Source organism: Myxocyprinus asiaticus, chromosome 5 (assembly GCF_019703515.2).
Source record: "Myxocyprinus asiaticus isolate MX2 ecotype Aquarium Trade chromosome 5, UBuf_Myxa_2, whole genome shotgun sequence".
NCBI lineage: Eukaryota > Metazoa > Chordata > Actinopteri > Cypriniformes > Catostomidae > Myxocyprinus > Myxocyprinus asiaticus.
This window is the reverse complement of record NC_059348.1, coordinates 25291413-25306421: the sequence shown is the minus strand read 5'-3', so window position 1 is coordinate 25306421 and position 15009 is coordinate 25291413. Positions and strand designations below refer to the sequence as shown.

Genomic DNA, 15009 nt, shown 5'->3' with positions numbered 1-15009 from the left:
GCATAGCCACACTTAAAAATGTGTGAATGTCATTGCATTACATAACAAAATATCACATGGCCTTTATTTTAAAGAATGATCGTACAAGCACAGTAAGTTTGTTTTTAAATTGTTTAAAGGTTTAAAATGATAAAAGAATAGATATACTGTTCAAAATGTTCATTTAGACACTTTCTGGCTGTCAAACATGTTCATAGTTCATGCGGTTACTCTGCTAGGACACCTGTGTGAACTTGAGGGGAACTAACTTCGTACATCCACTTTATACAGTAACATCTTGAGACCAGTTGGTTAATAGTACAGTAACTGCAAAAAGAGAAGAAAAAAAGAGAAAAAAAATATAAGAAAAAGTTCAGCATCATTTGGCAAATGCACCTTTGTTTGATAAATCTATATTGTTATATTGCAATTAAATTTTTAAGTGTCAAAATATTTTGCCGCCACTATATAATCCACCATCATGCTCAACAAAGACCTCTCAGTAATTCGCTTAGTCTAACACCTTCCTAACCCTTCCCATGCTATTAAGTGATCTCTGAGAAAAGACACAATTATCAGGTATGAGGAAGACTGTTTCATTTTAACTGAGTTACAGGCAATAATATAAATGACCTAGGTAAGAGGAATAGACAGCATGTGACTTATGTAAGGTGATGTGCATTGGTCTCCCTCACTCTTGTTTAGATGTCATAGTGTTGGCTTTCATAGACCACATGTAGGACAGCCAAACCTCTACCAAAAAGGCAGTACTACAGGTCTAGAAACACCATGGAAACTTGATCAAATGATCAAATGTTGATAAAATGTAAATTAGGAAAATGTTGTAATAAACATACTAAATACTGTCTTGAAATGAATGAAAATCTAAAAATGCAAAAAGGTTTCTATGGGGGTTAGTTTTAGGGGTAGGGCTAGGGTTAAGGAATGAGAATGAATTATTAGCTTAGTAGAAAAGCAACTGAAGACCCCAATAGAAAGTCCTTCCCATGATAGAAAAACAACATCTCTTTAAACTGACTTGAGATGATGGTCCTTACTTGTAATAAAAAAATAAAAAATAAAATAAAATAAAATAAAAAACACGTTAATAAAAATGCACAAAGGTGTTTAGGGCGTAGGGTTGGGTGTAGTAAGCTATTATCATTAACTTCATAAAAACTAGATGTTAATCAGTTATTGATCATAAAAATGTGCTTATGGGCATGTGCATTGTTCATTCAGAAAAACAGATGACATAAACAGGAATTGCACGTCAGGAATTAAACGTCTTATGCAATATGTCGTTATATTAACAGCTTAAAGTAAAATATTGCAATATAGAGAAACATGCTATTTCTTTACTATTAACGCCCTCTAGCGGCAACGGGAAGTTCTGTCCGGAACTATCAAATTCACGCTTGTTTCCTACCGACTCTTTTATTTTCCTGGACCTACACATTGATCACAGGTTACACGTGAGAAATAGCGATAAAACGTACCTTACAGTAAAGTAATGCTTTGAAGATTTGCATGGATAAATGTTGACTCTGTATGAAATAAAATACAGTCTACAATGACTGTTTTATAATGTAATCAGTAGCCTCGGAAATGTAGCAGTTTGGCTAAAAAGTTTACACCTATATGTATTCAATTTGTGAATATATGCTTAGCTTTTTACATACACTGTCTAGATGGATTCTACCAAATGCATTGATATTAAAGGTGTTACTGTCTTTACCTAGTAAACCATGATAGCAGTGGAGTCTGGACTCTACATCGGTTCTGTGTCCGATCTGAGGGATACTCAAAGCCTGTCAGATGCAGGTATAACCCACATACTCACTGTTGACTCAGAGGAAGCTGCTGTGACCGGATTCCACACGAGATTTGTCCGGGCTCTGGATGATGCATCCACAGATCTCCTGAGCAAACTGGATGACTGTATCAGCTTCATATGTGACGCTCTCAATACACAACCTGAGTCCAAACCACCAGCAGTCCTTGTGCATTGGTAGGTTTAGTATTTTCATAACGTACATGTGTTTGAATTATTTACACCTTAATAAGATAATAAGTTAATATTTGTAAAAGGCCTAAATACCTATAATTACATATAAATTATACAGCTTTTATATAAGTTGTTATATTTAGTACTCATATAATAACTGCTAATATGTCAATAGAGGGTAAGATTACCACACATTACAGTATATTATGCTTAACAGGTCATTTAGTTGTGCATTCAAAATAGTTACAGTTGTGATAAAACATCGATTCATATTTTCTAAAACTACTGTTCTGGTAAGCAAAATACAATGTTTGTGACTATTTAATTCAGTTTATTATAGTGTTACCAATGTCATATTTACTAATCATAAGTATATCAGTAATATGTGCTATTTGTCTTTTATATGTTACTGAAATTCAGCCTTTTGCTTGTTTCTATAGTCATGTGGGGCAAAGTCGAAGTGCTGCTGTAGTGACGGCTTATCTCATGAAAACACAAAACCTGAGTTTACAGGATGCCTATACTAAACTTCAAAACTTAAAGCCAGATGTGAAGTATGTTTCATTGTTTATCCTGTGATGGAAAGTTTGCCATTGTTTATTGCAAAGTTTAAAAGCCACTTACAGATGAGACTTGGTTTCGTAGAGCAGTTTTCTTATATCCACAGAATGAATGAAGAGTTTCTGGACCAGTTGTCACTTTATGAATTAATGGATTGTAAACTAGACTCCACAAATCCCTTATACAAACAGTTTAGATTGAAGAAAATTACAGAGAAATATCCAGGTTTGTACATTCCATATATATATATATATATATATATATATATATATATATATATATATATATTTATTTTTATTTTTTTTTATTTTTTTTAAATACATTGTTCTATGCTTAATACATTGGAAATCTGTGGCCATGGATTTCATTCACTTTTCTTTTCTGAAGAGAAATATGCAACCTGTGATTGGACAGTTGTGCTCATAAGTTTACAAACCCCTAAAGGAATTTTAAAGGATGGTTATGTTATCAAAAATGATGATTTTTTATGATCTCTCTTATGTTTTAAAAATGCAAAACATTTTACAGATTCTGCAAGGGTTATGCAAACTAATGATAAAATAGGTATGTTAAGTTTTGAGCACAACTGTATGTGCAAACAAAACTTTTACAGAAGTTTTAAAGAACTTGCACGCTCAATGAATACTATCAACCAGGAAACCTGCTACACAAGTTATTCTTTTTTTATCAATTTAGAGCTCCAGAATGTGCCAAAAGATGTCTTCGCTGTTGACCCTGCCCAAACCCAGAATTTAGAGGCTGTTTACAGATGTAGAAAGTGCAGGTATAATCTCTTTGTAAACTTTCCCCACACTCTTGCTACCATGTGCAGAAGATGTGAATAAGAATATACAGTATGGCACTGACTTGACCAACATTGTCATCACCCTCTGTCCTCAACAGGCGCACACTCTTCCGCCATTCCAGCATTCTCAGTCACTGTGTTGGAGGCGGAGCCTCAGCGTTTACTCATAAGAAGACAAGGACAGTGACCCCTTCGGCTGAAGATGAGAAACAGTGCACATCCTACTTCATAGAGCCAGTGCAGTGGATGGAGCAGGCCTTACTAGGTGTCATGGATGGACAGGTAGTACCAGATTGCTTCACACATCTGAAGGATGGATGCTTGGTTGCTTTGTACAACCCTAATCCCAAAAAAGTTGGGACAGTATAGAAAATGCAAATAACAAAAAGGAGTGACTTGTAAATTTGATTCACCTTGTGCCATAATGAAAGCACTAAAACAACACATTATTTGATGTTTATCTTGTGAATTTAATTATTATTATTTTTCAGTATACACTTATTTCATATCAGATGATTGCAACACGCTTCAAAAGACAGTCGTTTGTTTACCACTGTGTAACATCACCATTTCTTCTAATAACACTTTTGGGTGTTTGGACACTGAAGACACAAGATTAAGATGCGCAAGCAGAATTTCCCCCATTCATCTATTATGCAGGTCATGAGCTGCACAAATGTACGGGGCCTTCATTGCCGTATTTTGCGCTTCATAATGCGCTACACATTCTCAACTGAAGACAGGTCAGTACTTCTTTTTGTTTTTATTAGCATTTTCCTTACTGTCCCAACAATGCATATGCATAATCTACACAAAATGCAGGGAAAACTCTCCTCTTCCACTGTTTGCGAGGGATCTGGTGTTCTATACTCTTAATAGATTGTAGTGGCTGATATTGTTTCTTAATAGATGTTTTCATATATTCCAAAGTAAATGTTTTTGTAAAATCTCTCTTGTAGCTGTTGTGCCCCAAATGCAGCTCAAAACTGGGCTCCTTTAACTGGTATGGTGAGCAATGTTCGTGTGGGCGCTGGGTGACACCAGCCTTCCAGATGCACAAGAACAGATTGGATGAAATCAAACACATCAATGTATCTGCACTAAAATGATGCACAAATAAAAATTTGTGTGCCATATTCAGGATTTGTTGTTTTTTTTTTTTTTTTTATTAGCATTGTACATTGAAAAAATATATATGGTGAGGCATTATTATTTTATATTAATTATTTAATAATTTCATATTTGTTATGTGATAAACAGAGTACAGGGCCCATTGCTTTACTCTGGACAGAAAAGTGACCCTTTTGGCACTTTATCTTTATCCAGTTATGCATGTTTGTTTAATTAATGATTGTTTCTTTGCATTAATGAATGTGGACAGTTGACTTAAAGGAATATTCCGGGTTCAATACAAGTTAAGCTCAGTCGACAGCGTTTGTGGCATAACATTGATTATCACAAAAATGAATTTTGACTCGCCCCTCCTTTTCTTTAAAAAAAGCAAAAATCTGTGTTGCAGTGAGGCACTTACTATGAAAGTGAATGGGGCCAATTAATGAACGTTAAAATACTCACTGTTTCAAAAGTATAGCCACAAGACAAAAAGGATATACGTGCAAACATGATTTTAGTGTGATAAAATCACTTACTTTTCTATGTGAAGTTATATCTTATTTTACAACTTCATAGCCATGACGATGTAATGTCAACAAACCCTAAAACGACTGTAAAAATATCAATTTAAACAATGTTACAGCTCAAATAATACACGTTTTAACAGAAGAATTAATGTAAGTGCTTTTATGAAATTATAAGATTCACATTTGTGTTTAAACCCTAAAAAAACTGGCCCCATTCACTTCCGTTGTAAACACCTCACTGTAACCTTGATTTTTTTTTTTTTTTACGAAAACGAGGCATGAGTCGAAATTAATTTTTGTGGGAATCAACATTATGCCACAAATGCTGTCAATTGAGCTTAACTTGTGTTGAACCCGGAAAATTCCTTTAACCAGCAGGCTTAATTTTTATACGAATGAACGTTAATATTTAGATAAAACATTTTGTAATTTGTCTCAAAGACCTTGCATGCACCACAACATTAGATTTTCGTTCCTGTAGGTGGCGCCATATAACCTGTACTGTACAATTGCAGCAGGCTCTCTACAACAAATAACAGGGTATGATATTTGCTGTGTTGGAACTCAAGTAGCCATCACATGCATTGAAAGCTCTGGGCATAATGCCTTTTTGGTGCAATCATTTTAAGAGCAGTCTCATACAGAATTCAGTTAAGAGCCAGTATCTGTGTTTTTGACAATAAAACTTTGAAAAGGGCATGCCCTGTGCATTTGTATTCATTTTATCACCAATAAAAATAAATATGTACCATAGTTTCCTTTTGACTCCCAGCTGGTATAGTGGTGTGTTTATTGAGAGAGTCTTGAGTGACAGTGTTAAGGCATTGAGTTCTGAGATCCTGTTGTGTTTATGAGGGTCATATCCACTATGTAATGACCTGAACCCTCTTTGTGAAGGAGTAAAGAGCTGCCCACTGCGCACGTGCATTCAAAAGAAATGCCGCCAGTTGAGAGAAGAGCAGGATTTAAGGAGCCCAATATTGAAGTTGAAAGCAAAAAGGGTTTACTAAATGTAATGCCCAAAAATGATAGATTGTCCCTAACACAACATTTGTGATTGGTTGGTTCAGATGACAGGTGTGGAAAATCAAGACATCTAGTTGGTTTAGAGACCACTCAAAAGTGTAACAGTCCTGACCTTTTCAACTGTAGCAGTTTGGGTGCAATAAACTTTTTGTTGATTCTGTCCTTTACAGACATGCCATACATCTGGGAAAGCTGTTGTTCTTACAAATGGAAAAGACAGTATTGACCTATAATATAGAACTCGATTGCTCGTGAGTCGTGACGTCATATCAGTGAAGCCACTGCACCGCCATATTGCTGTGGCCAAACATTCCGGTGTCCCTATTGACTTAATAGGCAATCATCTCATTTCGGCGAGTAAACATTAATCATTCAATCACCGATTTTATATCTGAAATCAGCATGTAGATCCCTACAACCAAACGTCCTACACATGTAATTATTTATTTATTTAAAGTCGAGATTTGTTCCTGTTTCTTGAAAGTCCGAGCGAGTTATGTGTATCTATATCAACAGAATCCCTAACAAACTTCATCTGCGAACAGATCAGCTGAATGTAAATAAGTTCACTGAAACTGAGGTAAGATACAAACAGACATCTTCAGACTTATTTACTGTGAACATCGAAGTGTTTGTTCAGAGTTAGTTTTATGTTTTCATCAAAAATGCCTTTCACGGTCACTTGAGCGCGCGCTCTCTCTCCCTCTATCACGCGCAGAGAGGGCGACGCAAAGCAAAGCTGGTTAAAATTAAACTGATAGGCTAGGTTTAAATGGCAAACGAACATGTAATTTATGACATGTATCCATGTATGATTACAGCGAGCGCTTCAATATGAAAACAGGCAATCCTGGGCATTTAGGCGAATTAAAAATCACGGTTTTACATTTTTAAGGACTTTCTGAGGCTAACTGACACGTCACCCAAAAACAAGCAAATATTACAGCTTTTCATACTTACATTACAACTTGTTGACATGTTTGGTGCTTCCTTTGGTGATCATTGTGCTGCACTGATAGACTGAACAACACCAGGGCAGGTGAATGCTGTGACATCGCGATCCGCGTATCCACAGTTTTCCTGAGCATCCACTTGGCGGTGCCATGATGAGGGCATGTAAAAACATCCAAAACAAGCAATCCAGATAAGAACAACAACCATTAAAGTGTTACTTAGTGTAAAAATGAATTTCAGGCTCAACTTGTGCCGTTGTTGGCTGTCATAACTCAGAATAATTAATAATATCAACGTAACTAACCTTGGACCATCGCTTTATGTCATCTACACTCTCAGGTGTGGCACTGTCTATAAAAAAACGGTCATCTCATCTCAGTGAAGTATCGGCAAGTTTTTTGACAAATTTGACAAATATAATACCTTAAACGTTACATTACCCGCCAAGAATATACGCCGATGCGAGTGTAAACACTGGAGACCGGAAATTGAAAACAGTCAAATCGTGGAACACTTCCGCGTTCAGGAAAAAGTTGGATATCTTCTCCCTCCTAACGAATATTATCCATAATGAGCAAATTAAACATGATTGTCACTAGAGGGCAATCCGGAGGTTGGACACAGTGAAACGTGGGTGTTTTCGCCTGTCAGTCATTAATGCTCTATGAGAGTTTGGGCATTCCAAGATGGCTGCTCAAACACTTTTGGTGGCTTCACTTCCTGCTGGCAGTTTAACGTTGCGTCATCTGTCTATCTATCTATCTATCTCTATCTCTCTCAGTGGAGTCAACTGTTCCTGCTCATCTCCAAATGAGATCTTCTCCCTGCACTTTCCCTAACTGCAGATTCAATATATTAAACCTATTAACATTAATAGCCTATTGTTATTGTTCTTAAGGATAATATAACACAATATTGCAATAATTTCAATAAAGAAAAGACAGTAAGCCAGTGTTTTCTTGTATATATTTTTTAATATTATGCATCATATTTTATACTGTACTATACATGTTATTTGTAATGTGGACTATAACATGTATTTGTATCACAGTAACTTGTGTTATATTATCCAGTCATTAATCCCGAATTTAACAGCGTTCAAGTAATAAAAAGAATCTCTGGTTCAATATATTCTCTAGCATTGACAGCTGGGCAGGGCAGGAGACTGGTAAAACAACAACAGCGCCACCTACTGTACAGGGGGTGAAACTGGTTTTGTTTTTATTTTTTTACAGACTCCCTTCTGTGTATCGACCTTTTGTCTGAAGTTTGTCTCGCAAAATCCTCACGGTTTAAATGCAAAAAATTACATGAAAATTACTTTTAATCTCTCACAATAATTCACCTTATGATGTTATGACGAATAGTCTCAGGTTTTAAAGAGGGCTGATTTCTGTATATGTGATTGCATTGGAGTGTTGCTAATCCACCCCCTTACAACATATCAAAATGTACATGAGGCTCAGATTATGTAATCGGTGAAATTGGTAAAAAATGTTGTCAGTCATACTTGCCTTTGACTGATTTTGTTGTACTAGCATTAAATTTGATTTGTGCGCATGCCTTTTTTCTTCTGTCTCACATCTCTTGTAAACCCCAGTCACCAGGAGTCTTTGGCATCAAACACTGAAAATATTGACCACATAAAAAGAACCATAGTCAAAAAATTTTTTTAATAAAGATTCTGTCACCATTGCAATATTCATAGTAAAAAAAACTGAATTTTCTCCTCCTACCGTTTCACAACCCAGTAAGCTAACCACCACAGAGAATCCTGTGCAAGTACAACCTTTATTCTTGAAGACATAGCTCACCCAAAAATGAATATTCTGTCATTTGTTTATTCCTCCTCGTGTCGTTTCAAACCTGTATTACTTTCTTTTTCTTTTTTTTCTTCCAGTGAAACACCCCAAAGTAGAAGTTTCGCAGAATGTCCAAGCAGCATTCAGTGAAAGTGTATGAGGATCAGGGGTGGCTAAGCGCCAAAAAGGACAAAGAAAGCACCATAAAAGCAATTTATACTATTAGTGCACTGTTTTCCAAGTCTTCTGAAGCCATATAATAGCTTTTTGTGGGGAACAGACATTTAAGTCTTTACTCATTGAAAACATTGCTTGCCATGGTCACCATTAACTTTCATTGTATTGAAAAGCAGCTTGGACATCCTGCTAAAAACAACTCCTTTTGTGTTCCACGGAAGAAAGTCATACAGGTTTCGATGAGATGATGGTCAATAAATGATGACAGAATTTTCATTTTTGGGTGGAATATTCCTTTAAGAAAGTCCAACTTGTCCTCAAGTCCTGACATGACTGAATGAGAGATTGCTTAATGCAGCATACAGTCCACTGTTCCATGAACAGACCGCTTGCATTAAGTCCACATTTTCATTTCGTTCTCCTCGCAAATGTGTGGAAAAGCAGCCTTTGAAGCAGCACAGGTTTTGATGGATGCACTGGAAAGTTGGCCCACTTGCGCTCTGGGACGCTCTGACTTTCCATACGCTCAGGCTTCTTGGAACCAGAAATGCTACAAGATGTCAACTGAGGCCCGACTCAATGAGACAAATGCATTTACATTTAGAACTAAGGTTCTCAATCAGACGCAAGTGGTCATGTCCATGCTTATTAACAAAACCGTGCAAATTTTACCATTTTGTTGAGTATTCCAGTCAAATAGAAGAGTGTTTATGGTTACTTCAAAGCCAAGGGTCAGTAGTTTGACTTTTTGGGCTTGTGTGTATGCGTGAGTCAGTGTGCCTGTCTATATACACATCTACAGCAGATGTTGTGAACGTTTTCCTGGTTGCAAATAGTCTCTGATGTTGTGCAATGTAATCTTGTCTTTCAAGTCTTAGTCTTGCAAAGTATTGAAAGGTTACAGTAGTCTAGTTTTACAGATTACATAAACTGTAGGCTGCCTTGTTAACTTTTGAGATTAATTAAATGTTTAATGCTATTAAATTTATTTAGACTCGCCCCTCCTTTTTCTTTAAAAAAAAAAAAGCAACAATCTAGGTTACAGTGAGGCACTTACAATAGAAGTGAATGAGGCCAATCCATAAACATTAAAATACTCACTTTTTTAAAAGTACAGGCACAAGACATAAACAATATGCATGTGTTAACATGATTTTAGTGTGATAAAATCTCTTGCTAACCTTTTCTGTGTAAAGTTATATCTTATTTTACAACTTTGTTGCCATGATGACAAACACTAAAATGACGATTTAAACAACTTTACAGTTAAAATGATACATAATACAGAGTTTTAAAAGAAGAATTATATAATTATATAAAAATTATAAATTTTATAAAATTATAAGCTTCACATTTCTGCCTTTAAACCCTTGAAAAATTGGCCCCATTCACTTCCATTGTAAGTGCCTCATTGTAACCTTGATTGTTTTTTTTTTTAATAAAGAAAAGCTGGGACAAGACAAAATGATTTTTTTGTGCTAATTAACATCATGCCACAAATGCTGTTGATTGAGTTTGACTTGTATTGAACCCGGAATATTCCTTTAAATATTGACACTCATAATTAACTGTGGTTAGATTACTTCTGAAATGTAATCTGGGACTGATTACAAATTACACAACGAAAATTGTAATCGGTTATATAATTTTTTTTAGATTAAATGTTTTTTGGTCATCAAATCAGATTACCTACTTTTAGATTACTTTTCGATTGCTATTTGCACATTTTAATGAAAGTCTTAATTTAAGTGTATTAAGCACATGTAGTACCTTATTTACTTTCCTTTAAACATTTTCATTAAACATTAGTAAAAATGAAATCAAACAACTATTTGCTAATTTTCTTGTCTACCAGGCTAGAGACTCAAACTTTATTTTCCCACAGATTATGAGAATGTTTTATTTATTTATTTTTTTACTTGAATAAATTGGAGCTAAGTTTAGTGTTTGTTTTTCTGTGCATTTCCCTGGTGGGTTTTCTTTGTGCAGTCACACTCAGTACATTGGTGAGCAACGATTTCTCCAACTCTCTGGACACAGACAGTCTGAATAACTGCAGACATCTGCTGGGCCTCACACTCAGAGCAGGAAACACCCGACAGAGCCTGAATTATGGTACACATTTGCAGACACCTTACACCATCTAATACCTTTCAGCTTAAACAAACTCTGGTCTCTCACTTCCATAAAAAAAAAAAAAAAAATAGTATAATTAGTACTATAATAGTACTATACTACAACAGTACTATAATCCATAATCTGCAGTCAAACAACATATTGTGTAAATGTCATTTTTCTCTTTCTGTACTGTATATGCAGTGGGCTAAAACATATTTGGACACTTTAAGCCACACTTAACATATGAATGCCTTTGCATATATCAAAATAGCAAACCAAGTGGCATTTATCTTAAATACAGCACATTTCCAAAACATTTCATAAAAAGAAGTTTATTGAAACAAAATATTACTGACATGGCAAAGAAAAATTGAAATAGGTAAATTCTGAGAAAATGATCATTTGTTTGCGGATGCCACTTGATTTGATATGTTATCTATTGCAATGAAATTCATACTTTTTTTAAGTGTGACTCAAGTGTCCAAACCTTAGACGCCAAGGTTTGGACACTTGAGTCACACTTAAAAAGTATGAATTTCATTGCAATATATATATATATATATATATATATATATATATATATATATATATACATACACACACAGTACTGTGCAAAGTTTTAGGCACTGGTGAAAAATGTTGTATAGTAAGGATGTCTTCAAAAATAATAGTTTTCATTTATCAATTAATGTCATGCAAAGTCCCGTAAACATAAAAAAAAAAGCTAAATCAATATTTGATGTTACCACCTTTGCCTTCAAAACAGCACCAATTCTCTTAGGTACTCCTGGACACAGTTTTTCTTGGTTGTTGGCAGATAGGATGTTCCAAGCTTCTTGGAGAATTTGCCACAGTTCTTCTATCTGTTTAGGCTGTCTCAGTTGCTTCTGTCTCTTCATTTAATCCCAGACTGACTCTATGTTCAGTAGGGGGTCTGTGGGGGCCATGCTATCTGTTGTAGGGCTCCCTGTTCTTCTAATATTTTCTATTTGCAAAAGTAATGTTTGGGAGTCTAAAATTTATATTTCCTATTGACACACTAAAGCTGAAGATATTCATAACTATCTTAAGATAAAAGTTTTTGTGAAACATCTTATGTGCCTAAGACTTTTGCACAGTACTGTATATAAATTATATATGTACACTACCGGTCAAAAGTTTTGAAACACTTGACTGAAATGTTTCTCATGATCTTAAAAATCTGTTGATCTGAAGGCGTATTTTTAAATGTTTGAAATTAGTTTTGTAGACAAAAATATAATTGTGCCACCATTTATTTAATTATAAAACTAAAATTGTATTTAAAAAAAAAAAAAAAAAAAAACCTTTTTGAAATTGATGACTTGGACCAAATAATAAAGAAAAGCAGCCAATCCCTGTTCGCTAGTTCGAATCCCAAGGTGTGCTGAGTGACTCCAGCCAGGTCTCCTAAGCAACCAAATTGGCCCGATTGTTAGGGAGGGTAGATTCACATGGGGTAACCTCCTTGTGATCGCTATAATGTGGTTCGTTCTCGGTGGGGCGCGTGGTGAGTCACGGTGATTTGAGCGTGGATGCTGCGGTGGATGGCGTGAAGCCTGCACACGCGCTATGTCTCCGTGGCAATGCGCTCAACAAGCCACGTGATAAGATGCGAGTTGATGGTCTCAGACACGGAGGCAACCGGGATTTGTCCTCCACCACCCGGACTGAGGCGAATCACTACGCAACCACGAGGACTTAAAAGCACATTGGGAGTTGGGCATTCCAAATTGGGAGAAAAAAAAAGCAGCCAATAAGTGCCCAACATAGATGGGAACTCCTTCAATACTGTTTAAAAAGCATCCCAGGGTGATACCTCAAGAAGTTGGTTGAGACATGTCTGCAAATTCTAGGCGAAGGGTGACTACTTTGAAGATGCTAAAATATAACACAGTTTTGATTTATTTTGGATTTTGTTTAGTCACAACATAATTCCCATAGTTCCATTTATGTTATTCCATAGTTTTGATGACTTTACTATTATTCTAAAATGTGAAGAAAATTTTTTTATAATAAAGAATAAGTGTTTCAAAACTTTTTACTGGTAGTGTATATAAAACATTAAAATCACCTGCCTGATATTGTGTAGGTCCCCCTCGTACCACCAAAACAGCGCTAACCCGCATCTCAAAATAGCATTCTGAGATGATATTCTTCTCACCACAATTGTACAGAGTGGTTTTCTGAGTTACCGTAGACTTTGTCAGTTTGAACCAGTCTGGCCATTCTCTGTTGACCTCTCTCATCAACAAGGCATTTCCATCTGCAGAACTGCCGCTTAGTGGATGTTTTTGTTTATGGCACCATGTGGAGTAAATTCTAGAGAATGTTGTGCGTGAAAATCCCAGGAGATTAACAGTTACAGAAATACTCTAACCAGCCCATCTGGCACCAACAATCATGTCATGGTCGAAATCACTGAGATCACATTTTTCCCCATACTGATGGCTGTGGTGAACGTTAACTGAAGCTCCTCACCCGTATCTGCATGATTTTATACACTGCACTGCTGCCACACGATTGGCTGATTAGATAATCGCATGGATGACTGTTGGCGCCAGATGGGCTGGTTTGAGTATTTCGGTAACTATTGATCTCCTGGTATTTTCACACACAACATTCTCTAGAATTTACTCCAAATGGTGCCATAAACAAAAACACCCACTGAAGGGGCAGTTCTGTGGATGTGGGTTGGTGCTGTTTTGGCGGCACAAGGGGGACCTAGACAATATTAGGCAGGTGGTTAAATTGAAAGTTACTCTGCAAAACCCCTAAGTTCATGTTAGTTGTATTAGTGTTAGAACAAAAAACAATCTGCCTGAACATGTTGAACAATCTGAACGTGAAGATCTGAACATGATGAACAGAGTTAAACCTAATACCCTAGTTTTCTTACCTTCGTAGCTATGTACATATGAAGCGGCATACAATTTGATAGGACTTTGCTGGTCTTTTTGCAGATACGATGAACATCAACTATATTTATTTTCGGGAGCTCCTGAAGACAGCGGGTGTAAAAGGTGGCCAGGTGGTAGATTTTAAATTTTTGTCGCAATCAATTATTTTTGGTCGCATTTGCGAATATTTTAGTCGCAGTTTGGAGCCCTGCCATTGATAATTACAAATGATTTGGAGATCTGCTGGATATTGCCCATGGCCAGAACAAATGTGTAGGGTTTGTGGATTCTGCCCTGTGAAGAAATTTCACCATGTTTGTTCCTACCCACAGTATAACAGAAAGAAACTATATACAAGAAATTATATTAGTGTGAGTGCTAAACAACATGAAATATAAATTATTATATTAACAGATCCTATAATCTGCATTTCAGTCCTTAAATTTGATTTGCCAAGTAGCATTGCAGGAGTGAATATTTAGTATAACAATACTGGAATGCTTTCCTGTTTGTATCACTCCACGTCATGGTGGTAACCCATGGTATGAAATCGGATGTAGAGTGAATGTGGGTGGACAGCAGATATTTTGGAACATTAGAGCATCTGAGTTCTCACGCTAGTGGAAGAGGAGCAGGGAACAGAGTTATGTGCTTTTACCTGCAGCTAGGAGCGAGTTTTTGTAAGTCGCAAAATCTGACATTTTCTGATGCTCCACAATCACTTGCTTACATCAAGAAAGTCTGAGTTTTTCTCACTAGTAAGCACAGACCAGGACATGGAAAACTCAGAGAAATGATTGATTAGAGGACGTCTTGAAATGGGAGAAGAAATCTGTCACTTGATTCCGCACATAAAGGCTTTTAGTCTGTGTATGACTGTCGATGAACAAGTTTGATGCTTTAGCTTCTTTTGGAACCATTTTCATTGGTGGAGGAAACAAATACAGAAACTAAGCAATTTTTTAACTAAAATATAAGTTACTAAATGTTATTTAGTTGCTTGTTGAACTGCAGATCAATG

At 36.1% G+C, this 15009-nt stretch overlaps 1 protein-coding gene across 4 annotated transcripts; it reads left to right on the top strand.

Annotated features, from left to right (window-relative positions):
• The first annotated feature begins 1413 nt into the window (after window positions 1-1413).
• Window positions 1414-5795, top strand: LOC127441472 (dual specificity protein phosphatase 12-like). Of its 4 annotated transcripts, none has more exons than XM_051698931.1 (7): window positions 1414-1454; window positions 1722-1990; window positions 2428-2541; window positions 2655-2773; window positions 3245-3332; window positions 3452-3635; window positions 4313-5795. In XM_051698931.1, the coding sequence occupies exons 2-7, from the start codon at window positions 1728-1730 to the stop codon at window positions 4460-4462; spliced, it is 918 nt and encodes a 305-aa protein (XP_051554891.1). In that variant the 5' UTR covers window positions 1414-1454; window positions 1722-1727; the 3' UTR covers window positions 4463-5795. The 4 variants fall into 4 exon arrangements, 3 of the variants coding, with proteins under 3 accessions (XP_051554891.1, XP_051554892.1, XP_051554893.1); XM_051698932.1 differs by having other exon boundaries at window positions 1432-1447; XR_007897313.1 differs by lacking the exon at window positions 1414-1454 and adding an exon at window positions 3845-4096 and having other exon boundaries at window positions 1491-1990; window positions 4313-4447.
• Window positions 5796-15009: the final 9214 nt, after the last annotated feature.

Bases quoted from the DNA above. Each gene is read 5' to 3' on its own strand.
- LOC127441472 (XM_051698931.1), top strand. From the start codon at position 1,728: ATGATAGCAGTGGAGTCTGGACTCTACATCGGTTCTGTGTCCGATCTG. The intron at 1,991-2,427 runs GTAGGTTTAGTA...TTGTTTCTATAG, and splicing joins CCAGCAGTCCTTGTGCATTG to TCATGTGGGGCAAAGTCGAA. The intron at 3,636-4,312 runs GTAGTACCAGAT...TCTCTCTTGTAG, and splicing joins TAGGTGTCATGGATGGACAG to CTGTTGTGCCCCAAATGCAG.